We start from the raw sequence: 26710 nt of genomic DNA, 5'->3' as shown, positions 1-26710 counted from the left end.
GTTTGTTCACTATAACATTTGTGCTACACAGCTCGGAGCAAGAACAACATTTTCAAGAAAATAATATAAAAATATAACTTAAAAAATGCAAAATGCTATGAAGAATAAACCATACCTAGAATAAAATATATGAAAAATATTTTCTCAAATTTGCTGCATTTCATTGAAATAAGTTCCCATTTTTGTCCCTGTAATTTTTCACCTTAAAACACCAAAATCTCAATAATACAAGATTTCAATCATCTTTAGTTACCTTGACTGCACTGACAAAAAGTGAAGCCACATTCACATCGACACCACAGTGGCAAATCAGAGGATTTTCAGACATTCCCCTCACAAATCCAGCGATTAGTCTTCATCTCCGTTGCTTATAATCTCTAAATCTTGTTTGTAGCACAACGAGATGATGCCATGAAAAGCCCAGAACAGAACACACTTCCCTTTTAAATCACATTTCATGAGCAATGAATACAACTTCATGCGAGGATAGTGGGGTGAGTGTATATTTGACACGCTCAAATTCCTCATATACATCTTTCTGCCACTAAACCTGTGCAGAGTGTGTTTACTCTATTAACAGCCCCGTGCTGAAATGTTACACCCGCACTGCAAATACGTAACGTGGACGTCGCATCCTTTCATCTCTTCTGCTTCTCTTCCTCTCATTCAGCAAAAATATTTCAGTGTATGTTTTTGGATTACTGGTGTTCTTCTGCTAACAACACAGGCTAAAGTTACCCCCCCCCCATACATAAATAGATGACTTTTTTTGATTTGATTTTTTTCGACTGTATGCAATATGTGATAATCACATTTATCATCTTGCTGCGGGGATCCTTGTGTGAGATTTAGCGACTTTGGAAGAATTCTCAAGTGTTTGATTCAAGTGTTAGAAAGCACGAGGGTGATCTTGCTTTTGGGAGGTATTGCTGGTTTTGTTTTCCTCAAGGATCTTCTTGTAGGTGTTGAAGGAACGTGTCATCAATGGGATCAAGGTGTTTGGAGAGTTAATGGGGGAGGCTCTCGATCGTGTGTGTGTGTATGTGTGTGTGTGCATGTGTGTGTGTATTCAGGGCTATGTGTGAACGTGTTGCCCCTGAGTTTACCTTTGGGCTTCACCTAAAAAGTCTTCATCTACTCATCTTTCTTCCCCTCCCATGCCTGTAAGTAAGTCACTGAGGTATTTCCACAGCACTGTGTCAATGTTAATATTTACTCTCATCTCATGGTCGCACAGAGAAGCGTCTCCTTCACGGTACACCTCTCTTACCTTGTCGGGCGTGTTTACAAGACTGAAAGTCAGAAAGACTCACCTGTCGCCTCATTAGGTACACATACGTAAATCGGATGGATGGGGTGATTTCAAGGTTTGGTTTGACAGACAAAGTCACTATATATATATTATTCTTTTTCTATTATTCTATTCTTTTTCATAGGACACAATATATAGATTCCCCACAGCTCCCTTGTGGCTACAAATTAGTATTTTGGCTGACAACATTTTTTTCACTGTGTCATATTTGGGGCTCTGTCCAAAGCAGACAATGTAGCATTGCAGGACAAATGTGATCCTGCTGATGTCTTAATTGTATGCCAATATGTGTCTAAGTTTGGTTTATTTTTTTCAAAGTAGCGTCTCCATGGAGCTGATTTACCCCAGTCAAACCTCTGGGGCAGTGGGTCATGAACTCCAAGTAAAGTTCAAGCTGCTGGCTCCCAGCAGGAGGATCCTGATTCATGTGTTCAGTGGAGCAGCTGGGACTCAACCAGTTTTGAAAAAGGAACACAGAGAGGTAAAAAAGCCTCAACAGTACACAACTTAAAACGAAGGCACCCATGTGTCACTAGTATTCGCTAAAAGATTTAGACTAATTATATTGTCTACATTCTTTTTCTTCACTATTTCAGTGGAAAACCAAACTTTTAATTGGCCACTGACAATAGTTAAACACTCAATAGAAAGACCGCCGTCGTTAAAGCCTCATTTTGTTTCACCATTACTGAAAAAATACAACAAAAACAATTGGGTGACTGACTGCTGATTAAGAACGAGGATGATATAGTTAATCAGAAAATCCAATGGCAACCTCCCTCAGCCTGTGATCAGCTCAAAAAACACCTCATCCATTCGATCCTACAGGACCGGTTTGGGGGGGGGGGAAGAAAAGCTGGCTCCTTTTTCTTTATCCCCAAAGCAGGATAACAGCCGGCGCTCGGGGAATATCCATGCCTGCCAATTGCAGTAATGGCCCCTAATTCCAAATTAATTCAGTCTAAATGAACTGTCAGAGGGAGATTGATTTGTTGGAGTTGCTGTCTTGATGAGTGCTGTCATGTGATTAGACAGCGAGGCCTCCCACAGCCGCGGGCCACTTGCTCTCTCGCACTCTTTTGCTCTCCGCTTTTTTTTTAAGCGCCATCAACTGCAGCCAGTTCTGGCGTGACAGTTAAGGAGACACGAGGCCGCTCCGGGATGATGTCCGACACCAACCCATCGGTCGGGGGGAGCTTTTTCTCTCGAAAATTGATGGGCTACTGCGGCGCTTCGGGGGAGGTTTGCAAAGGTGTGCCGGTGGTGCGGCTGATTGGGGTCTCACACAATGAACGGAAATGTTATTTTCAGTCTTTTCCTCAGTTATGTGCTACAGGGGTTTTGTGTGTATGGTGAAATCCAGTGGGGGGACTCCCACTTTAATGTCCCATTAAAAACTCGTTTATTAAGGCACTCCTAATTATAAAAATATTAATATAATTAAATATATAATATAATATTAATATAATTTAAAAAATAAATTCATAACAAAAGCGGCTCGGCGGTGCACTGTTTAGCACGTCCGCCTCACAGTTAGGAGGGTGCGGGCGCGATTCCACTTCCGACCCTCCCTGTGTGGAGTTTGCATGTTCTCCCCGTGCCCGCGTGGGCTTTCTCCAGGTACTCCGGTTTCCTCCCACATTCCAAAAACATGCTTGATAGGCCGATTGAGCACTCCAAATTGCCCCGTGGTGTGAGTGCGAGTGCGGATGGTTGTTTGTCTCTGTGTGCCCTGCGATTGGCTGGCAACCGGTTCAGGGTGTCCCCTGCCTACTGCCCGATGACCGCTGGGATAGCCTCCAGCACGCCTGAAACCCCCGTGGGGACAAAGCGGTACAGAAAATGGATGGATGGATGGATGGAAATCTAAAACATTAATCATGAAAAATATTATTATTTATGTGAATCATGCGCTGATTTTATTGGCGATCAAATATGTGGCCCCTGAACTACAAAGAGTTTGAAGGCATGCTTATTAATAGGCGCTCATGGAAGTTAATTAGCTGTGGAAACGAGGCCAGGGGCACTCGCGTTTGTGCCCCAGAGGAATTTGCTATCCCCGCTGATTCCTAGGCTAGGGTAATTATTTCCCAATAACCTTACTTACTGGCCATGCCGCCTCCTCTGGGCCTGAGCCTAACAAGCGTCACTCTGCGAGTGGAGCGACTGTTCTGCTTGAAAGTTTTTTTTTGTGGCACGCCTGCCACCTCAGAAATGATTTCCTCCTCTTCCTCCGACTCAGAGGAAGCCGGTCGAGAGCCCCAACATGCGCAGGCGACAGGGCGGAGGCTTTCCGAGAGCGCCACTGTTTGATGTTGGAAATTAAATTCCTTTAAATTCGCCATTAACGCTATTACTTAAAGTATTGGACACACTGCCGAGTAACCCGGCAGCTTTACGTCCGCAGTCATTAACTTTGCCCTTTCCTGACGCTCGCTCTGCAAACTAGTTAACCTTATTACCCCCCCAGCCATCTATTTTGACTGTTTATTTACTTTCTAATTGAAATACTTTCTCCTTTGCATGCTGCACATATAAATAAATATGGGGCCCCACAGAAAAGCTGTTTATCATGCAAAGTGGAGACATCAGAGGCTATAAGAGGAGAGGTGGCCTAAAGAGGTTGAGCTATTACATTCAAATAAGGTCGACATTTTGAGTGAACTTATGATCCTTTGACATACTTGCAGAAGAAATCAAAATATCGCCAAGAGATGATTGTTGATTAATCGTGTCCGGAAGCAATTGAGGCAAAATGGAGTGTACTATTTGGCTGCAACCAGCAGGGGCACTGCTGATCTTGGCGCAAATACTTTGCGATCTAAAGTTGGAATGAACTGCAGGTCCAAGTGAGAATTAATATGAATTGAAAGAACATGAACCAATGAAAAAAAAATCCAAATTTGATATCAACAAGTCCATTAAAGGACCATCGTCATGCAGTTGGATATTCTGTGGCTGCAGTTGCACATATTATTTAGAAATTGCAGCCGCAGGAGGAAAATTGATGACAAACTGAAGCTTGTCCTTAAACGAGAACTCCCTTAAAGAGTGTAAGCAATTGTTTTCTTTCCGAGGTCTGCCCTCTATCAATTACGATGTGTTTGTTTCTTTACAGGCTGTTTTTCTCATTTGGCCATACTGCATTAATCCGCTGTTAAAGCTGTAGCGTTACAATCCCCACTAAGCACACAGCCTGAGGCAACATCACCCGGGCCCCGCACACACTAATGGGCCTGCGACACTAAAACATGTTTTCTTCTTTATTGACACTGATCATAACAGATTAAATGCAAACTTTCTTCATATTAAGTGAAGGATAGGTGACACCAATCTTTTCTAAGTGTTGTTTTGCTCCTGCAGACGGCTTTAACAGATTTCATTTGACACCATCTGAAGGGATGTTTGTCACATAATAACTTGACATGAGATGCTACTTCTTTTTTCAAAAAATAGATTTTCCTCAGATTAGTAACAAAGTAAGTTGGAAGTGAAATAATACCTCAATTTTAGGAGAATTTACTACCTTAGCAATATGTTCACACAAAGTAACAACATACAGTTTCATGTGTTGGCTTTTGACATGTATTATTTATATATATATATATATATATATATAAAAAGAAATTATATATATATATATATATATATATATATATATATACACACCGTATTTTTCGGACTATAAGTCGCACCGGAGTATAAGTCGCACCAGCCATAAAATGCCCAAAAAAGTGAAAAAAAAAACACATATATGTATATAAGTCGCTCCTGAGTATAAGTCGCCCCCCCCCCACCCAAACGATGAAAAAAAACGCGACTTATAGTTCGAAATATACGGTACATTAAAAAAGAAATAAAAAAGAAATAACTCCTAAATAGTCAGAGCAAATGAAGCCAAAATACTTTACAAAAAACAAAAAAAACAAAGGCTTACATAAGAACATAGTATAACAAGCAATGGCCACCACTCTTCTTCCGCATGGACTCCCTGCCAGCACCGAGCTTGTTCTCCTGAAAATCTAGTACAAAGAGTGGTGCACTCTAACACTAACTAACACTAACTTTCACAGCACATGTTGTTGTCAGGTTCCTTCTTCTTCCTCCACTTCAACACTCACTGACTTATCACTAATGTTTTTCCTCTCCTTCTTGTAAGAAGTTCAGCGTGTTCCGTGATCAATACAGAGTGGAGCTCTCTGACTGCATACATTCTGCGCCTTGGCAGCTTAGCCTATCAATACTCTTTAAATTCTCCTCATGGCCCCAAACAAGCCGTTGCATTATTTAGCAGGCCTACAGTCAATTGCGTATTATCTACACAACATTAACAGGAAAATGGCTTTCTGTGTGGAATCTGTCTAAAAGTAGCTATTGAACAATGTGGCCTGTAGCACCTTTGTCACAGCGGACGGTCAATGAGGAGGCTTTAGAGCCCAAATCCAATATGGAGATCTCCTTATGTCTTTTCTTTGTATGACATGTTTGTAATTCGAGCTGTCAGACGCAGGAAATGTTGTTTACTCGCACAAATATTTTATACCAAATTGTGAGAGTGCCGGTACTAAAGAGGCAAGAAGTTATCTACAGCAGGTTTTTTATTACAATGTAAATTTTCTTTGTCTCCATTACAAAATGGAACGATGTTTGTTCAATCTAAAGCGGCTACGTGTGTGTATATATGTGTGTGATGAACAGCGATACAAGTATGTCTCATTTGCTGTGGAAATATTTTCCCCATCTCCACCGTTGTAAAATGTTCATTAAGGAATAAATCAAATGAGGCATGACGGCGACCAGGCTGCGGCGCAAATTCAATTTGTATTCATAACAGCCACAAGGAGGTGATCATTCACATGACTTGCTTAACTCACGTTGGTTGCGCCGTGTTATTTAAGAGCCCGCTGTTGTATGTGCACATTCACTGTATGCCCTACATGTGATGCTTTTTGCATATCTGCAAATAATTATTTCTAAGGATTGACTAAATTTAAAAGACCGTGTGAAGTGTATTTGGGGATTTGTTTATGTTAGTTTGCAAGCTAGGTGGTGGCTAACGCTTATTGGAATATCAGAATCAGCTTTATTTGCCAAGTTTGTGCATGCCAAACAAGGAATTTGACTCCAGTTGATCTCAACCTCTGTCCAACATTTAAGTGACTAACAACATTCAGATGACTAACAACATTTAAGTGGCAAGAACAGGATATGATTGCCCTGTGATGTCTCTGAGACTCTATGAGTGGTGTGAGTTGATCAGAGCGACAGCCTGGAGGAAGAAGCTGTCTGGAGGGGAGTAGTTCGAACAGACTGTGACCTGGGTGAGAAGGGTCAGTAAAGATGTTACTTGCACGTTTCCTGGACAGGTACAAGTCTTGAATAGATGGGAAGTTGGTCCCGATTATCTTTTCCGCAGTCCTGAGTGTCCGTTGCAGTCTGTGCTTATCTTGTTTGGTGGCCGATCCAAACCAGACAGTAATGGGGGTGCAGAGGATAGACTGGATAATGGCAGTGTAGAAGGTCTTCAGTAGCTCCTGTGGCAGGTTGAACTTCCTGAGCTGTCTCAGAAAGTACAGCCTCTGCTGCGCCTTCTTCCGAACAGAGTCTATGTGGTCAACTATTGGAGGGAGGCTTTCGGTGGATGGACTGCCACAACTAAAACATGCAAGGAAGTTCCAAGTTGAAGTAGCATCCAACAAATTCAATATGAGCATAGCATTTGGGAGCGGAGACACTGGCTTGATTTTTCACACTTTGAAGATGTTCATATGAAGTAATAATTATCTAGAATCTAGATTTAACATGATCATGTAAACAAACAATATATTATTATTAAACAACATAACATAAATGTGACTATTTGGGATTGTAATCGATATGAAGTGCTTATTAATTATTATTCAGTTCACCAGTTGGTGGGGAAAAAACAGTTAAACTAAAAACACTATTTATAGTTGTTGTCTTGCCTCCAAGTATCATCATAAACAGATGGAGCCGGTCTATACTCAGAGTTTGATAGCGGGGTAAAGAACAATAAACATATTTAGAGCAGGCGGCAAGGAGGAGAGATGGGAGATGGGAAAGAGGATGAGTTCTCGCCTGTGCTGGAGAGTCTGCCAAAATCCATTACCTAAGTGTTCTTTATCTTTTCCATATGCTTTTGTTGTCTAATCTAGCCCAGCAAATCCTGGATTCACAAAACAAACACACGGATCAGCACTGTCACTTGCACAAACGCGCACGCTCGCAGCGCTGCACAGTGGCCATTATTGGAAATGCGCCCAGCCATAGACGCGTGCTTGGATGGATCCATGGCTGGATCGAAAATGTGAGCGAGAGGATGATTGGGAAGATAATCAGACAGCAGCCAGAGGAAATCAAGGAAGCGACAGAGACGCTAACTCGACTTTGTGCTCCGTCGGATCCCCTGCTTTGGCCCTCGCATCCTTGATCCTCTCAGCGTTCTTCCCCCTTCCCCTGCTCTCCTCTTTTAAGGAGGATTGGAGTTTATTCCAGACAATCCACCCCAGTTCAGGAAGTGGAACGAGAGGGACTCATGGAAATGCGGGATCACGGACGGACTTTGGTGGGGGGAAATCGTATCACAATAGTGCTTGGACTCCTATCAGATTTAAGTGAAAGGCTTTAAAAAGAGGAGCGCTCGGGCTCAGGGGTAAACTTTTAGATTGCGGGGAGGGGGTGTTGAGACGTCATATTGTCATTGGTGGGCACTCACAGAGAAGGTTGCAGTGAAGGGATGGAATGTTTATTAGCAGGCGGACGCTAGACATATGATTTAGAAATATTCTTAATTATCAAATTAATTCTATAAAAGGAAGCCACAACTTCTCTTTATTTTGCCATTCCCAGTTCTTTTTTTTTTACAATCTTGTATGACACTATAAATCCTATGCATCAGTCGGTTCAGTGATGATTTTGGCCTATACAGTCCACTTTCTTAATGCGTCCCACCCTCCTCTCGGTAGCTCAGTAGGACGCTGTAGGCTAAAGTTATGTAGTGATCGGGCCGGCCCATTAAGCCGAGAAGCAGCATGCTGTGTGAGCAAACATCCCTAATCACAGTTTCTCTTAGACTACTAATGAGCCTCCGCTAATTAGCCTTCTCTCGCCACGTCAATTGTTTCTCTCTCTCGCTCCACTCAGTTAGCCTGGCCTCATTTGTCTGATATATAGATTAGTGTGTGTGTGACTGCGCGTGTGTGCGTGTGGGCGTGTATGCGTGTACGTGCGTGTGTACGTGTGTATGTGTGTGTGTGGGTGGCTAATCAGGCTATTGAAAATCATCAGTAGTTAAAGTGAGGGTTTAGGATGGAAAGTCATCAAAGATTAAAGAGCTTTTTTTTACACTAGACTTCCTGTGATTTGATTCTTAATCAAACAAAACTTTATTATTAAACATCACTATAATTTTTTTTTACTTCACATTAAGTATTGGCAGAACTGGTTGTCAATTTTATGTTAAGTGAGGTTGTTGGCATCTGTTGAATTTAACTAAAGTAGCTTTGTTGCTTTTTCAAAAAAAAAAAAAATCAAGTAATCAGTAAAATAACCTTTTTAAGGTACCTGTGGCAAGACTGAAATTGAAACATGTCAGCTATACGATCTATTTGAGTTTCTTCTGTGAAGGAAAGCACTAATGGCTTGTTGAGCTGCCATAAGACTAGTCGAGCCTGGAAGCTGGTCACAGCCACATCTCACACTCTATTGATCCACTCTCAGCTAAGTGTGACCCAGAGCTCTTCATCCCTTCCTTTTTCATGTCCTTCCCTCCTTGTTAGTGACCCTGAAAAAAAGAGTAACTGTACTCCTGTCAGTTTGGTAGTGAGATTGTTAATCTGCAGTTGCTTCACCGGCTCATTTCACCACTGTTGCTGACATACACTTGTCATTTGTGAATAAATAAATACATTAATTCATTAAAATAAATAAAAAATGAATAAAGGAATAAACAAACAAATAAAGAAATTAATAAATAAATAGATATTGACGAGTGCAACTGCTACTCAGTTTTAACACATTCCTGTCTCTCCAAAAGTTGTCATTGTCTTCATGTTCTACTGCTATTCCAATAACTGATCAAGGATTTTTACCATTGATGAAGGTCCAAAAAAAAACAGGCGGAATTTCATCCACCTTCAGTGTCGGCGTACCCCGTAGGCAGCTTCCTCTGCATCGAAAACCGCGTGAATGGTGTCACATGGTAACAAATTAGGTGGACAGGGCAACAGGGCAGCAGATTGGTGTATTCATCACGAGAGAAATAGATCATGTCAGCGTTGTCTGTTGGCCTATACGTGCTGCTGTGGGCCAACGTGGGGGTGCTTTATCAAATGCAACGGTAGGAAATGAGGCCTTCATGACAACTAATAGGTTTTAGGAGTGAGCGCGGGCTGAGAGTCTGAAGGCTGTGTGGAGTGCTACGCAGTATGGACATGAGTGCCACAATTCCAATAACATTATATTCTATGTAGTAACAATTAGCTGATTGGATGAATTTTGAAGGAGGATTTTAATATCGGCGTGTCCGATTGATCGGTCAAGCTCAAACTGTGATCTTTCATTTTGTATAGTTTTGATGGTTTCTACAATCGTGATGTGCTATTAAGAGTTGTGTTAAGTGATGTGTAAGTGAGTATGGGATCAGGTATCAAAATAAAATCTGACACTGTACACATAATCAATCCTATTCCAAAATCCATCAATTCTTATTTATTAGTTTGCCCCTTTTACATTCATCATCCAATCAAAATCTTGGATGGAGACAGTGATATGATGTAAAAACTGAGTGATCAATTCCCTCAATATGACCCCCCGCAGGGTTCGCCGGCCACGTTCACGCTCATCCAAAAGGAAGCGACTGGGACGAGCGAAGCGACAGGCAATCATTTTTCTCCGGTACGGGCGAGTAGGCGAAAGCCCATTTTGCTCTGATTAAGTCCTGACAAAATATTCCATTTGTCAGTGCCACGCGGCTGAGAAAGAGCCCGCCCGACTGTGTCTGTTGACTGTGTCGCCGCCATTTACATTGTTCACTGACAACATCATCATTTGCTGCCTTAATGTCCACCTTCACTTCTGCCTTGCATCCCTCTTTCCTCTGCTCTACATGCTCCCCCCCACCCTTCACCACCTTCATTGCCTTTCTCTCATCCCGCCCGCCCCACCAACCCGACCTCCCAATAGCCTATTTTTGTTTGATCTGCCCTCATTGCAAGGTTGAGTGCAACCGAAGAAGCCAGAGCAAAGAGGGACCTAGTCATTTTCAATGTCATAAATTTCAATCTTCCAATGTTTTCCCCGTCCTCCTCTCCCTCGCTTCATCCCCTTCTCTCGTGGCATCGCCATCACGGGAATTTGTCAATTCCGTGTACCCGGTGTTGTTCTCTCCACTCCAAAACACGTATTGACTATTATCCTGTCTCACGTCTTTGCACACCTCGGCCGCAAAGAAAGCAATTTTCCCCGGGCCGCATCTGTGATGAGATCCAAATGAAAGATCATTAATAGCTGCTTCCGAAAGAAATGGAGTCCTGTCTCCTATTTTAAATATGATCATTCCTTTCCCCTCGCATGCGCTCGCCGGCTCTTCAGACGCTGGCGTACATGAGCACGTAGTCACATTTGGGTCTCTCTTAACACTGATGTGTATGAGTTGGGGGAAGCCCAAAGGCCATACAACTATCTATACACTCAGAAGCCACAACTTTAGGTACACCTACACATCTAATGAGCGTCATCCTTGATGGACGTTGGCAGACAGGTAATAAAAATGCCAGAGTGAACCACAATGACAACAATAAGCAATATCATGACAGTGTCACTCAAAGTTGATGTCCCCATTTGACACATCTGTGATCTTCCGAGCCAATTTTAAATCAGCCACACATGGACGTCTGTAAATGCACTTTGCACTCTTCAACGTGCCACAGGATTCGAGCCAAAGTTCTCTAACAATTTATTGGCTGCACTCCACTCCCACAACGGCGTAAACTACCTTTTTGTAAAATGGACCAGTTCGAACGGGTCTGTAAAAAGTACTAAAACTTAGATGAGTTTTCAATTACAAACCTGGGATGAAAATAGGGCACTTAAAATAAAGGTTTTTAACAGATTAAGCAGTAGCTACTATAGCTAATGTCGACTATGAGAAAAAAGCCAAACAATAAAGTTGTGAAATGTAATTTAGGAATTAATCAGCATTCATTAGCCCACAGGGGTCGTTCTTCCCGCTGTTGCTCTCATCTCCTCGTGGCTTAATGTTCTCGCTCTCATCCAGGCATCGTGGGTGCTTGGATCACTGCTCACCAGAGCGCGACCCATTTGCACGCTGGCTCGGCAACTTTACCTCCTACCTGCCCACACGCTCCCCTCCCGATGCTCGTTAGCATCCTATTAGCATTTCATTAGCATGGCTTCAGTGTGATTCCGCTCAACGTTGTCCCACAGATCTGTGGACTCATTTCTTCTCTTGGTACAGAAGAACTTTTAACACATGGTCAATAATAATAATGTGGAAGTACTTATGCCCCCCCCAAAAAACAGATTTATTGTAATGTCTGATCTTTGTCTTTTGTTAACACATATTTTGTTTCTGACAGATACTATTTTTTGTTTTAGCCTTCAAGTATTTGATGGATCTTTATATTAGCCGTGCACTGGATCAGTTTAGTGTGACTTAGAACCTCTTTAAGTGTAACAATCACTTGAAGGACAAAGCTGACATGCTGTGTTGCGACAATGACGCACACCCACGTACACACACATAGCCATATACTACCTCACATGAATGGAGTCAAATTTATTTCAATGTCTTGGCCAGAGAGACACAGTAATTAGCCAGGTGAGCGGAGCGGGGTGGGGTCACGTTCAGGCAATTAAGAAAGTGACAGCCTATCCAGTGTCGTGACAGGCACGCACACACATATACTCGCAGACACACATGTCGGACATTCAAATTCTTGACTGTTTCAAAAGTATTTGCAAATCAGGTAATTACCATGGAAACTGGATATCTGTCACCTATAGTCTCCATGTCTGCTTTACATTGGATGGATGGACGGACGGATAGAGTATTTTTGGACATAATAATTCCAACACTGTGATGAACATCTCATCTGTGCAGTTAAGTCGAGTGACTTTTAGCTCTCTCCTCCTTTGACTACCATCGGTGCAGCACCAAATTGTGTGTGTGCGTGTGTGTGTGTGTGTGGCAGAGGTGGCAGGATACAGTTATAAATGGCCATCATTTCCCCAACCACTCCGTCGTTCTCCATTGTGGAGCGGACGTCGCCGCGGGGCATAAGAGAGGTGATGTGTGTGTGAATGTGGGAGGACGTAAGTGTGTGTGTGTGTGTGTGTGTGCGTGTGTGTGTGTGTGTGTGTGTGTGTGTGTGTGTGTGTGCATGCGTGCGTACGTGCGTGCGTGCGTGCGTGTGTGTGTGTGTGTCGTGTGTGTGTGTGTGTGTGTGTGGAGGGGGTAATAGAGAAAAAGCAGAGGGGTAGAGAGTCCCGCGAGAAAATCGTGACAGCAGAGTCGCGCCACAAAGCCACGAGGACATCAGTGTGTGGAGATGAGAAGACAATTGACTAAAATTATGAGGTGAGTTTTCATTTCAGACAGCAGTAGAGGAATTTGGAGGTCACAAGTCTGAACTTTCACAGTCAAACACTTTTTCTTCACATTCATTTGACCTAATATATTTTGGGATTTGGATCTAATTTTCTAGTCAGATTTTTTTTTCAGTGAACTCGGCTCCATTTACTTAACCACCAACTGACTTATAAAATACCGCATATTACTGAGTCACATATTTGTGAAACTCTTCTTTGTTTGTGTTGACTGTCTTCTACTGCCCCCAGTGGCCAAGTTACAAACAACACAATGCAGTGTAATTTTATACTACTGTCTAGGGATGGGGAAATACAGATTTCAGTTATCAGTAGTGGAAGTAAGGCCTAACTAACTAACTATCTGCACCACATGATCAACCCTCTTTTCCACCCCCACTCTGAGAACCCTTTAGTATCTAATTCAAGCCACTGCTTCTGCCTTCATTGACTTCACTTAAGAACCATTTCTTAATTGTATTTCATTTGGCATCCATAGACTTTCCGATTTAAAACTGTTCAAGACTGTTGGCTGTGTGCACCAATTATGAGCTTAGACATTATCCCCTTTTCTCTCTGATGGTTTGAAACCGGTTGGGTCCAAGAGATTAAATTGATCCATAAAAAGCAAGTGAAGATAAAGATAAACACTTTGACCAGGATGGACCGGTGATTTGGAACACAGTCACTTCCAGATTTCATGAGTTGCTGTAGAAAATGTAAAATCCACTTTGCTTTTGTCTCATTAAGTAGGCCTCTTCTGTCGGGCAAATTTGCATTTCATTCATTTTCACAAATTATTTTGTAACATTTCGTGCACAAGTTGTACCTAATTAGTGGCAACACATTTTTAATTTGTAATGTAATAAATGTACACCTGTTTCATCTCTGCATATTTTTATTTTGTGAGAATAAATTTGTGGATGCAAATGAATATTTCTTGCGCTCATTGTACCTAAAGTATTTCACGGCAATTTTCCATGGTTGATATTTTACAAACAAATTACCATTTTGTTTTTATGTTGACTTATTTCAAGGTAACCATTCTTTTTTCCCTATGTCATGTTGTGTGAGGAGTGTGAAGTACCACAATATATGAGAAATGTCTTCTAACCAGCGGCCGGTTGAAGTGGATCGAAGACACACGTGAGAGGAAAGCAGGGAGGAGGCTGCTGGTTGACAGGAGGCCTTTCTAAATCCCACACTCATCCATCATAAGTGGCGTTGGCGCGCTCTGAAGGCCTCATAATAGCCTTTTGCATTTTGTGCCTTCTGGATTCCATCGGGGTGGGAGGGGGACACAAAGGTGCAGATGGGGGTTTCATTCGTTTTCTTTCTGTTTTTTTAACTCATCATCATCCAACTCTCTCCTTCATGCTCTTTTCCCTACATTTTGGGGAAAATCACTATCTGAATTGGAAAAGGGACCCTGGGGCCAGAAGGCGCGGCGGCCGGTTTTTTTTTTTTTTCTTTTGGATAATTGACTCTCTTTGCCTGCTTGCATATAATTCATCAGTGGAAGAGACGCTGATGACCTCACAACCTTGCAAACACACACTTCCTATCTTCTCGCACGCATTACTCACTCGCATATATGCATGCGCGTGGATACAAATGCACACACATACACACACACACACACACACACGCACGCGCACACACACACACACACACACACACACCTCCCTCCACCTGCCCCAAAGGAGCCAGCAGGCTGGAATGAGAAGAGGGAGCAAGCGGCAAGTTATCGGATGAAAAAGCTGAGATGATAGATGGGGCACATTGTGGCATTATGAATGAATTAGACCTTCCAAATACCTTGAGCAGTGCAAACTGTCAGCCGGTGTCTTTGCTAATCTGCCAGCAAATAGAGCCACTTCTACATTAAAAGGGTCCAAGCGGCGAGTGGGCAGAATTAATTGAGCAATCAGGCTATTAAAGAGAAACATCATCCTGAGCCCTTTTTTCTGCTGTCGCGCCATTCATCACTACCCCACAACACAAATTTGATCTCCAGCTCCCGTTTCTCCTCTTCAAACAGATGAGCTTTACTGTGACGAGACAGGAGTAGCTTTTGTCTTCTTTCCTACTTCATCATGGCTGTCGGTGTTTTCTTAAGGCCCTCATCTCGCACACTCTATGCTATTTTTCAAATCATGTATTGTTTGGCAATACTTCTATGATTTGTAGACTTAATATGTGTTTCTTACCTCCTCTTTCTTTACCTTAAGTTTCAGTTTTAGTCAAACCTTCATTCAGAGGTGGCAAAATTGTACTCTCACTGTAGAGTACTGAGTACAATTCTTTACAATACCTATTTTATAATTTGACAAAATAAGAAAAATAAATATTTCTCTGTACACAAAATAGTTTCCCTTTAACTTCAACTTCTTCAGAACTTGGAGGAGGGAAACATCTAAAACACGCGTGACTCCACAGACTTCAACGTGCCTAGTACTTCACTTTTTCAGCTATTTGTTAACTTTTTAAATTTTGTACGGGACGCATCTTATGACACACTCACACACACGCTATCGCAAAACCACAGGAGTCTAGCGCTCTCTAGCGGCCAGAATGGGGAATTGCTAAAGTGTTACTACCCTACAATATCTAATACTATTTCGGTAAATAATCCATCCATCCATTCATTATCTGTACCGTACAAGAATAAATATATGGATAATATGAATGAGGAAATGAATTTATTTCTATTGTCTAGTTGTATTAAATACAATTCTACAGCACCTTTACAATACAGTAAATGATCATTCTCTATTATGTTTCATGTGTCTTTGTGTTGTCCAGCTGGTTTTTACTTCTTTTCAAGACTTGACAAAGCTAAACTTTTTAGACTCCACTGACACACGGAGTGACTTGTCTGTTGGTGTTGTCAACACTATTATTCTCTGTAAAGTAAAAGGGAGAGAGGTGCCATTATTCCCACTAGTCCAAAAACATGAATCCTGTGATGTGTATGACACCTGAGTGATTGATCCTGGCATTTTCGCCACACTGTAGAGAATCCACAGTGGAACCATTATAACTGAAGAGAATGCAAGTAATAGTCCCAGAGCGTGTCCCCACCAGGGGTATTGGTAGTTGTTATTGTACTTCAGAGGGGTGAATTGGACAAGGAAGAAAAGTAAGACACCCTATGAAGGTAAGATGAAGAGGAAACTGTCGTTAACAATTTCACTACAATATGTAATACACTTTCAAGAGAGAGGTAATAATGTAATTTGTTGCGTGAACATGCTTGTAACTTACAGTAATGACATTATTTTTAAAGACATTAAACTTTGCACTACTTTGCATCAATTCAATGGACATTGTGCTGTCTATCTGCTGTACGCATATTTTGCCTTATTTAGTAGGGTTAAAATATAACCAGCATTCCTGGAATTGTCATTGGAGGATCAGTGGACTGAAAAATGAGGTTTACTTACAGTAGACAAAAAAGGCGTAACATACTTCCAAGAGTATTTCATATAAAGGGAAGGTCGATAGCCAATCATATCCTGGATTCTATCGTAATAATTATCAGCACCTTGAAGACGGATATAAGATTATCAGATGATGTTATAGATGACATATTTTGACTTTACTGTGTGTGTCTTCAAAGCTCACCATACATCCATCCTATGCAAAGTGATTCTAAAAGGGCAAAGGTGAACAGCGGGATGCCACTGCAGGCATAATAGTCAAAAAGCTGAAAAATATACAGCCCTCCCTGCAAGCCATATAAATAAACATCAGAAAATCTGGAGCATTAAAAATGTATCTTGTGCATGTCCCAATGAATAGAGAACATCAAAAAGAGCTGGAAATATTTGAACAAACTCACCTCAGTGACCATACAGAGGCCAACACATAAGGAAATACCACAAACTACCAGCAGCAGTATTTTACGTCGGTGTCCAGTGAAAAACACGGATGGGTACAAATCCGATATAGATGTGATCAATCCTTCAAGATACACAAACTGTGGAGGGAATACATCTAATATTATTATTGTTATTGTGAAATAGCAGTCATTGTTTTGAATCCATGCCTGTGGGTGGATATCTTGACTAATGTGCTATATGGTAAGTTAAAATGTAAAATAATATTAATAGTTTCACCTGACTGTCCAGTCCCAGAAAGATAATCATGATGAAAAAGAAGGCAGCCCAGAGTTGTGGTAAAGGCATCATGGCTACTGCCCGAGGATAAGCAATGAATGCCAAGCCCGGACCTGCAAGCGACCCGTAGCTGAGGTCAATAGATAATTGAGATAATTTTGTACAGGCAACGATCGGAAAGCATGATTTTATGTGCAGTGACGTAGACTCGTCTCTGGGTGTCCTGAATGGTCGTACCTGATTCAGCTACTTCCGAGATGTCAATCCCCAGCTCGTATGACATGAAGCCAAGCACAGAGAATATTGCAAAGCCAGCGACAAGGCTGGTTGCACTGTTCAGGAGGCAGAGTGCAAACGTGTCTTTGGAATATAGAAAGACACACGTGTAACATGGAAGAGCGAAATGAGGAAGTGTCGTGAGTATCAGTGTTTCTTACTTGTAACAGTTGTTATTGTATTTGTTATAACTTCCCAAAGATGGCAAACAACCTACGCAGACAGCGTAGGAGAATAATATCTGGCTCGCTGCATCCATCCATACCTGTGTTTTATACAATGTTGCCATGGTTACCATGAATAAATAACTTTACTGATGACTTGTTTCTAAAAATAACTCAATTAAATTGCAAGTTGCTCTGCGATCCATATGTACCATATTTTTACGACACAAACTGAAAATAGAGTGACTGTATTTCCAACATGAAAATATGAATGTGCCATTGACGGTTATAGATGTCAAAGATATGAACTGGGTTGGCAATGAATGAGTTAAAGTAAAGCTGAGGAACTTCTCCATTAAAACTATTTATGCAGTTTTGGAAAAAATATACTAGTCGAAAAGATGTTTGCCTCACTTGCGGCTCAGACAGACGTGCGGGATCGGGAGAGACATAAAATCGAATTCCATCCATGGCCCCAGGCAAGGTCAGACCACGGACCAGCAAAGCAATCATCATCACATAGGGAAATGTGGCCGTGAAGTAGACGACCTGTGAGGAAATCACATCAGCACAAGTTGGACTTTTTCTCGCGTGCTAGCTTTTGAGTGTGTCATTATTGTTTAGCAGATCACCTTTCCTGAAGACTTAACACCTTTCCAGACACAGAAGTAACACAGAATCCAACTGAGCACAAGACATCCAGCCAGGTCCCAGCGAATACTTCCCATTTCCTCAATCCCTCCAGATAAATTCAGGACCCTCCTCCTACATCAAAACATTTTATTTCTCTCTGAGTCTGGAAGTCATGAGCCAGCTTGACTGAGTATAGAATACATACTGCCAGAATTCTTCAACAGAAGAAGTTGCATTTGCAGAGATGTTGGTTTTTGAATGAGCGTTACGATAATCAACACAATGACCTGAAAAAGAAATTTTTGATATGAGCCTTTTTTGTAGAATTTGTCTTTTACAGTGTTAAAGTGTGTTTTGTATATTTGTTTATGTCACATGCATATTCCCTCCTTGTAAATATATTGTACCTGTGTTCCAGCTATTGTTGCAGCTAGCCCAGGGGAGTTCCGAGTTGAAGGACGAAAAAAAGTAGAGGAAACCCCATGCCAGGATGACGGTGTAATACATTACCGTTAACAGCATGACCATTAGACTACCATAGCCAATACCTACAAACAGTTTAGCCATCCAAATATCAAACTGAAATCTCCTTCATCTGCTTCTGTATTGAATGTATGTACCTTCAAGTAAAGGACAAATCTTCCTCCAACATGTGATTCCGCCTTGACCCGTTAACTGTCCCAAAGACACCTCTATGAAGAAGATTGGTATTCCGAGGGTCACCAGGAACATCAAGTATGGCACCAAGAAGACACCTGAGAGGAGACAACTGGCTGACAAGACTTATTACAACAACCAGGTGTGTTGTGTGTCCTCTTACCGCCTCCATTTTTGAAGCAGAGATATGGAAATCGCCACACGTTCCCCAGACCAATGATTTCTCCAACCACTGCCAGAATAAACTCTCTCTTGTTGGCCCACTGGCCTCTCTTGATCAGCAAAGGATCATTTAGATCGTGATCACTTCTCAGTGGATTTATTTCTGGACTATTTGTTGGCTCCATTTGGACTTTGACCTGCTCTTGATAATGTAAATAACATGTCATAGACCATATGCACAACCAACACATTAGGCATTCCACTGGAAAGCTTCACTGTCAATATGTTACAAGTTACTTGGACCATCTAATCATACAACAGTGACCTTCTGGAGGGTCGTATATGTCATGCACATTTCTCATTTTTCATTCCGTTCACCATATCTGCAGTCTGGCCAAACTGTACAAAAGTTCACATTAGTTTCTTCACGACCTACACAGATGCCTTATCACAGTCATTTTATAACGCTTCACCAATTTCCAGATTCTCTCCGTGAGCTTCATGCCATCTGTCTGTGTCTGTTTATGAGTGCAAGACATTCATTATTAACTCCTCAGTAACCATTTTAACTGGATGGCATATTCATTGACTGTACGCTTTACAGTGCCAAAGTAAAGTGTTTTTTGTTTTTTTCTAGTTGTTGTCCGAGGGTAATTATATACATGATGCTACATGACACTAGGTTTAAAGTTACATACCTAATCAAAAACACTGCAAAAACTGTTCAAATCAATCACGACAATTTATTGCAGCAGTTAGTTTTGAACAATATTTAATGGAAGAGAATCAATTCAAGCAGAAATAATCAGATACAATTTATCAGTAGAATCCAACATCACACATGCAATGATGTAATTGGCCATAATCATGTGACATCTGCATCAATTATGACTAATATTTAAATGTACCTTGAGCTGTGTTTGCTTGGATCCAGTTGTTGTTCTTTCTGAGGACGTTGTATTCTTGTTGCAGATTTTAAGTGTCAGTGATGCTTTGACGTGACGCCCTCAAGATAAATTGGACCAATAAGAAAAGAGTGATATGACCTCTGTTCCTGTCCACCTTTCTTCTTTGTTCCCTCCCATTTTCAAAGTCATGCCCATAAAGCGTAGTTTGAGACACCAAAATACTTCACTCCGTGAAATAAATAAATAAATAAATAAATAAATAAATAAATAAATAAATAAATGAATGAATGAATGAATGAATGAATGAATGAATGAATGAATGAATGAACGAACGGACGAATGAATGAATGAACGAATGAATGAATGCATGCATGAATGAATGAATGAATGAATGAATGAATGAATGAATGAATGAATGAATGAATGAATGAATGAATGATTTGATCTCATGTTACTCTGTAGTTCAATAAAATTCTTCAACATCAATATTCGCCCCAATCCCCCAGTTGGGACAAAAGTCTTTGCATCAATGAATTAACTATTCCCATTAACGTCCCCGTGCAAACAAAAATGAGCACTTGTTCATTTGTCTCTGTGTGCCCTGCTATTGGCTGGCAACCGGTTCCTACTGCCCGATGACGGCTGGGATAGGCTCCAGCACGCCCGCGACCCCCGTCGGGATTAAGCGGTACAGAAAACGGATGGATGGATATTTTATACTCTGTGTGCAATTTGTAGGGTTTTGTATAAATTTATTGAGCGGCTAGCAGCACCGTGATTTAGTGTGTCTGGTACATTTGCGCCCTCTAGTGGTAAACAGAAGAGTCACTGCCTTGGTTGTATTACACGGAGGTACTGTACACTGTCTTTAATCTTTAAAATTTCCATTGAACGATGGAAAAAAATCGGTCAAAAATTGCTGAAGCGTAGTACGCTAAAAAATGAAATCAATATTGGAGTTCTCGTTAGTCTAACATTGTACACGCTTTCACTTTGCAAAAGTGACTTTTTTTGCACCACAAGAGGGCCGCAAAATATCCCATAGCATCCATGGTGGGTTAGTCACTCAGAAAACCTTCAGAAGTGATACCATCATAAAAGATGCGGTCAACATGGGACTGCACTACATCTGCACCACCTGGACACCCCAGGAACATACGCCAGGATCCTGTTTGTGGACTTCAGCTCGGCGTTCAACACCATCGCTCCTGACATCCTCCAACAAGAGCTCATCCAGCTCGCGGTGCCTACCTCCACCTGTCACTGGATCACCAGCTTCCTGACCTACAGGAGACTGCGTGTGAGGCTGGGGACCATCACATCCGACACCCGGACCGCCAATACTGGCGCCCCTCAGGGGTGCGTCGTCTCCCCACTGCTCTTCTCTCTCTGGACTAACGATTGCTCTTCAAGTGATTCTCCTGTGAAGCTCCTGAAGTATGCAGACAACACCACTCTCATCGGACTGATCCAGGACGGTGACGAGTACAGATAGGAGGTGGAGCGGCTGGTCCACTGGTGCAGCCAAAACCACGTGGAGCTGAACCCGCTCAAGACCGTGAAGATGACAGTGGACTTCAGGCGAGACCCTTCACCACCTGGAACAAGAGCACCTGGAAGCGGTTGTTCCCAAAGATGATCTTTTTTCTGAAATAATTTTACGTTTACGGACTTAAGTAAGAGTCAAAATTTGGGTGCGTATTATACATGGGCAGAGGCTTTTTTCCAGCATCGACATGCCATTTTTAGGGTGCGTATTATGCATGGGGGCGTATTATACATGGAAAATTACGGTATGTGTCCACTCTGCATCCATTGCAGCCTGGTTATCCTAGAAGAGGGATCCTCCCATCTGTGGTCTCTTCTCAAGGTTTCTCATTTCCACTAGTTAGAGTTTTGAGCTTTTCCTTGCCCCCCTGGGAACTTAAGATCAGGGGATGTTTGAGAATATTTGTCAATTTTCGCACATATCCTGAGTGTTGTTAGTCACCTAAATGTTGAACAGAGGCTGTGATAGTTGTACTAGGTTCATCTTGTTTTTTCTTTTTCAATTACTTCTCTGGTTCTTCTATATCAAACAAATTTGTTTTAGGTTCATTTACCTGACATGTTTCGGCGGAATCTTCCGCCTTCATCAGAGTGTCAGAGAGAATCATCAGACACTCTGATGAAGGCGGAAGATTCCGCCGAAACATGTCAGGTAAATGAACCTAAAACAAATTTGTTTGATATAGAAGAACCAGAGAAGTAAGAGGCTGTGATGTACCAAAGTCAAATTCCTTGTTTGGCACGCTCAAACATGGCGAATAAAAATTCTTGAATCTTGAAAATCTATAAGTACAATATGAATCCATGAGGTAATCAGCATATAACAATGTGTCATTTATGATGTCATTTTAGAAATGTATAAGTTTTGAGCTGGCAGTGCCAAGTAGTAGGCAATAGCTGACATGCCTGCAAGTATTTTTTGTAAACAGCAATGATTTTGTCATCACTGCGCCAAGTTACATTTCTGTTTTTTAAGAGCAACAAATTGACGATGCTTGGTTGCTAAATGCTAAAGATGAAAGATCAAAGGACGTTGGATCACGTGCGTTTCATTCTCGCGGCACTCTTTTTGAGCATGTGCGCGCTTCCGGTGGAGTTTATGACGACCAGGGCTGACCAATCAGATAGCTTCTTTTCCTCGACACGCGTCCCGTTGCTATGCCGTTGCTACTGGCTGAAAGTTGGAGTATCCCCTCAGATTTGATAACGTCCCACCGCGGTAGCAGCATCCAAGGCTTTGCATCACCGACTCATTTCCCTCGGTGTGTTTAACTCAAGTAAGAGAGTAAAATAGATTTTTTTTAATTGATACGTAAACTTGTATGCGTGGATGTAACGTCTGGGGAAAGTATTGCGTGTTGTTTAGGAAGAACGGTCGAAAAAAAGGGGAAAAAGGGGGTAAAAGCAAGATTCGCCATACAAGTCGTGAATACGTTGGGGTTTATTTTGACAAGATTACTTTATTTTGTTCTGCACATGTGCCAAAAATACTTTCACTGTCTTAAGTTAAATAACGTACGCTGTGAATAGACGAACAAAAATGCTAGTCATAACTGGAAAATATACATACTTTTATTCTATGTATTTTTCCTCCTTCTTTTTCTTTTTCAGATTAGATGGTGAATTTTTGAAGGTCCAAAGATGGAGGTTTCAAGGCTTCAACAAGAATCAAGAATTGCACAACCTGGACTGGCCGCTATAGGGCATGTACAGTATGAACACACAACTGTCACACTCACATTCACATCTAAGAACATTTTTAAGTTTTCCTTGAACCCCATGCATGTTTATGGACTGTGGGGGGAAACACAAGTACATGTTAAACATTGAAACATGCGAATGTTTCACAGGGAGGCTGGAACACACATTCAAACCCTGAACCTCACAACTGTGAGACATGCTGTTGCTAGGTAAAGATCCATGATCTGGTCATTCAATCCTAATATTAGCCAAAAATGCTCTCTGTCAGCACATTGTCTGCTTGCAGTTAATTTCTTAAAAATGGAAAGAAACACGTGTGGGAGCCTGAATAATATGCAAGAGATCTAATGTAGAGTGGCGATCAAGTTCAATGAAAAATTGCAACTTTTGGGGGTAAAATGAGGCCGTTTAGAATGTCCAATTGGCTCTTTGGTGAACGCCTGCTGTTCCCCCAGCGGCCTACAGATGGTGCCAAACATAGGGAGTATACTGTACAATGGACACCTCGTTGTGAGAATCTCGATGCCTGCAGTTGCACCACCAGAAAGTCCAGTTGGAGAGCGGACCGCCTTCCGTGCAATCTCACTGGAGCGCCGTCTGAAAAATTAGCATAGGGCCAATCATGACTAGCTATGCAAATATCCTCCATGACCACCATTGTCCTGGGACGCTCTTATGTGAAGCTGCTAGATTAAACACCTCACTTGCAGTAGAATCAAAGAGCAATCGATACGCGCATGTTTAGAAAAGAAGAGAAGCAACCAGAAGTTCGCTTTAAATTGGATTTGGGATTTTATGTACAACATGACATTTGAGGAAATAACTGGAGATAACTCTCAAGAAAGGTATGGAGCTGCAACACTGTTTTTCTCGTTATTTTTTTTCTTTGCTGTGGTGCGTGCATGGATCGTTGCAGGCCGGCGCGTGCGTATATAATACGAATATGTATTTTAAGCAGACAGGGGGGGGGAAATCAAAGTGTTCTGTAAGACCCGGTGTACTTTATTACCTCAAACGACGCTGCAAACGGCTTGAAAGTGAGGAAAGCGCACTATGCATGTCCACGTTCAAAAAGTGCTAACATCTACCTCTTGCGTTTGCCATCGTTGGCAAAAAGACGTTCAAAGACACGCAAAGATGATTTTAAAAAAAGTCCGCTTAACATCGGCCGAAAGGTGCAAGTTTCATATGCCTTTTTGATAATGTGGCAACTTTTTTTTGGAACGGCGTTGCAGAATGGATTCGGTGGCGAAAGCGTTAGAAGAGGTCCTGACCAGAGCCTTACCACAGGGCTGCATAACTGTGGGCGTCTACGAGGCAGCAAAGTCCCTCAATGTGTAAGTACGCCTTTATAAACTCCTATTACACAATTCATAGTTCCATGCATACCGGCTTTATTTTTTCTTCATCACACTGTTGTATGCACAGGACCTTTTGTCATAAACAATGATCCATTGTCATCTTTTCTTCCTCAGGGACCCCGACAATGTGGTCTTGTGCATCTTGGCGGCTGATGACGAAGATGTGAAAGACGTGGCCCTGCAGATCCACTTCACCCTCATCCAGGCTTTCTGCTGCGAGAATGACATCAACATCCTGAGAGTGAACAACACCCGGCGCCTGGCTCAAATTCTGGCGGCGGGAGGAGGAGGGAAGCAGAGCGGGGGCGAGCCCATGGACCTGCACTGCGTGCTTGTCACCGTAAGTACACTCACTCCGTGGTATGCTCTCATTGCATCAAATTTTTTTTTTTCTCTGACATGGGTGTGAATTCCTACAATGACGCCCTGTCTAAGCCAACGTCGGCGGTCTGGTTGCTTCCTCTCATTCAGGTCATATCGGCATCAAATCAATGGCAACTGGTTTCACATGACATTCGTGTCGGCTTCATCGGTTCATGCACGTAGACAAGATAGGACAGCTCCCGGCATGAGTGTTGGTGTGGAAACCGAGGCACGCCCCAAACACCAATTGTATCATGCTCCTAGGATTCATAAATAGTCGTTTGCTAATATTCCATTCAGTTGCAGAAAAAAGGTTGTGGAGCCTCTTCAAGGCCCAAAGGGGGTGGGTGGGTGGGGGGGGATATTAGTTTGAACGCAAACCTCCGTACTTGCCCCTTTTCTGAACATCTCCATAAAAGTACATCAGGAGAGGTAAAGTGATCCGTGGTTGAGATTTTAGTTTGCTGATTTTGTATTTGCATTGTGACAATAGGTTCAAAATGAGCTTTTGTGCTCCTATGTTACCGGTAAGATGCTTTTTTGTTGTCATTAGCTCGTTTTGCATCTTTAGGGATGTCACATTAACAAAGCTATAAGAAAAAATGTTATCACGTCCAGTTTTCTTTTTTTTACCTCAGTAAGAATGCTTTGTACGTTAAGAAAACAAAGCATTATTTTGTGTGCAGAGGAGGGTTCCAAATTAAAAAGTGAAGCTACTGGACTTATATTTCGGTGCAAAAAAATGTGAGTGGGACAATTTGTACATTTACTTAATTACAGAGTGAGTACATTTACCACCTCTGCAGTATAAATATGCATAGTAGTATACGAGTTTCTCATGCAAACCTTTGACTATGTGCATAAATGAAGGCTGCTTCACGTGACTGAAACTAAGTCCCGTGTGCATTTCGGTAAACATACACAAGACTCCTCCCGCCTGTGACTTGCGAGGAATGTCGGTAGAAGGGAATACCTCATGCGCGCACGCACACTCAGACACACTCCTACACACACAGGCCACTTGTCCGGCGTTAAGGTGACTCAACTTCTCCTTTCTTTTCCAGAGCCCTGAGTCTTCCTTGTGGAAGGACCCGGCCTTGAGCAAAGTGAACCTCTTCTGCAGGGAGAGTCGCTGCATGGACCAGTGGGTGCCGATTATCAACCTGCCCGAGCGATGAAAACAAAAGAAGAAAACACATTCTAAATCTGCACCGCAGTGGATGTTTTACCAGCTGCAGATCAAGTTTCGAAGCAGCGTTCGGGTTGGATAACAAAACAACCCCCCCCCAAAAAAAACAAAAAACACCCTGTTGTGTTGGGATGAATTTAAAAAAAAAAAAAAAGTGGGACGGGAATTTCCACTTGTTTTGGAGTTGTGTCTGTCCGTCGTGGCAAGCGGCTCTTATGTCGTCACGGATGACGAAAATGGAGCCGGCCGGGTTGCTTTTGTTGGCGTCAAAGCCGGACGTGGCGCAGGCAGGAGGATTACATCATATGCTGCCACCGCTGTTGCTTCACGGTCTGTGTGACACGTTTCAGGAAAGGCGGAGAGTCGGCCGGAACTCTGAGCCGAGGCCTGGGCATCTCTGTTCAAACAAAGCACTTAAAGCACTGGACCTTTTACTATTTGATTTCATATTTCAGTCAACTGTTAATATTGATGTTGTTGTAATTTAAAAAGGGAAGGGCTATTATTAGACATCCAGTGAAGTGTGTATTTAATAATTCCTATGCCAAGTACAATTGTCGTGTTACAATTTTAAGTTATTTTCCAATATATTTAAGTATATTTATGTTGTTGTTTTTTTACTTTTGCAGAATCTGACTGGACACGTGTTCTGATGTCAATAAAAAAGATATTTGTTCTGAGCCACAA

At 42.0% G+C, this 26710-nt stretch overlaps 2 protein-coding genes across 2 annotated transcripts; one reads left to right on the top strand and one right to left on the bottom strand.

Moving 5' to 3' along the window:
* Nucleotides 1-15762: 15762 nt before the first annotated feature.
* Nucleotides 15763-19138, bottom strand: LOC133165816 (sodium- and chloride-dependent GABA transporter 2-like). Its single transcript, XM_061295710.1, has 14 exons — nt 18955-19138; nt 18755-18889; nt 18542-18682; nt 18340-18421; nt 18134-18266; nt 17916-18050; nt 17502-17602; nt 17299-17426; nt 17062-17174; nt 16785-16922; nt 16568-16670; nt 16387-16487; nt 15922-16092; nt 15763-15846 (listed from the first exon to the last, which is right to left on the bottom strand). Exons 1-14 carry the CDS (start codon nt 19136-19138, stop codon nt 15763-15765), a joined length of 1749 nt encoding a protein of 582 aa, XP_061151694.1.
* A 4628-nt stretch (nt 19139-23766) lies between these two features.
* On the top strand, nt 23767-26710 carry LOC133165882 (growth arrest and DNA damage-inducible protein GADD45 alpha-like). Its single transcript, XM_061295775.1, has 4 exons — nt 23767-23955; nt 24346-24447; nt 24586-24811; nt 25899-26710. Exons 1-4 carry the CDS (start codon nt 23906-23908, stop codon nt 26010-26012), a joined length of 492 nt encoding a protein of 163 aa, XP_061151759.1. The 5' UTR covers nt 23767-23905; the 3' UTR covers nt 26013-26710.

This window comes from Syngnathus typhle, linkage group LG13, assembly GCF_033458585.1.
Source record: "Syngnathus typhle isolate RoL2023-S1 ecotype Sweden linkage group LG13, RoL_Styp_1.0, whole genome shotgun sequence".
Taxonomy (NCBI): domain Eukaryota; kingdom Metazoa; phylum Chordata; class Actinopteri; order Syngnathiformes; family Syngnathidae; genus Syngnathus; species Syngnathus typhle.
The sequence above is the reverse complement of the archived record's forward strand: the minus strand, read 5'-3'. Positions and strand labels throughout refer to the sequence as shown.

Bases quoted from the DNA above. Each gene is read 5' to 3' on its own strand.
- LOC133165816 (XM_061295710.1), bottom strand. From the start codon at position 19,138: ATGGAGCCAACAAATAGTCCAGAAATAAATCCACTGAGAAGTGATCAC. The intron at 17,175-17,298 runs GTACGACCATTC...GGTCGCTTGCAG, and splicing joins CTCGGAAGTAGCTGAATCAG to GTCCGGGCTTGGCATTCATT. The intron at 16,671-16,784 runs GTGAGTTTGTTC...TATGGCTTGCAG, and splicing joins GCCTCTGTATGGTCACTGAG to GGAGGGCTGTATATTTTTCA.
- LOC133165882 (XM_061295775.1), top strand. From the start codon at position 23,906: ATGTACAACATGACATTTGAGGAAATAACTGGAGATAACTCTCAAGAA. The intron at 24,448-24,585 runs GTAAGTACGCCT...TTTCTTCCTCAG, and splicing joins GCAGCAAAGTCCCTCAATGT to GGACCCCGACAATGTGGTCT. The intron at 24,812-25,898 runs GTAAGTACACTC...TTTCTTTTCCAG, and splicing joins TGCACTGCGTGCTTGTCACC to AGCCCTGAGTCTTCCTTGTG.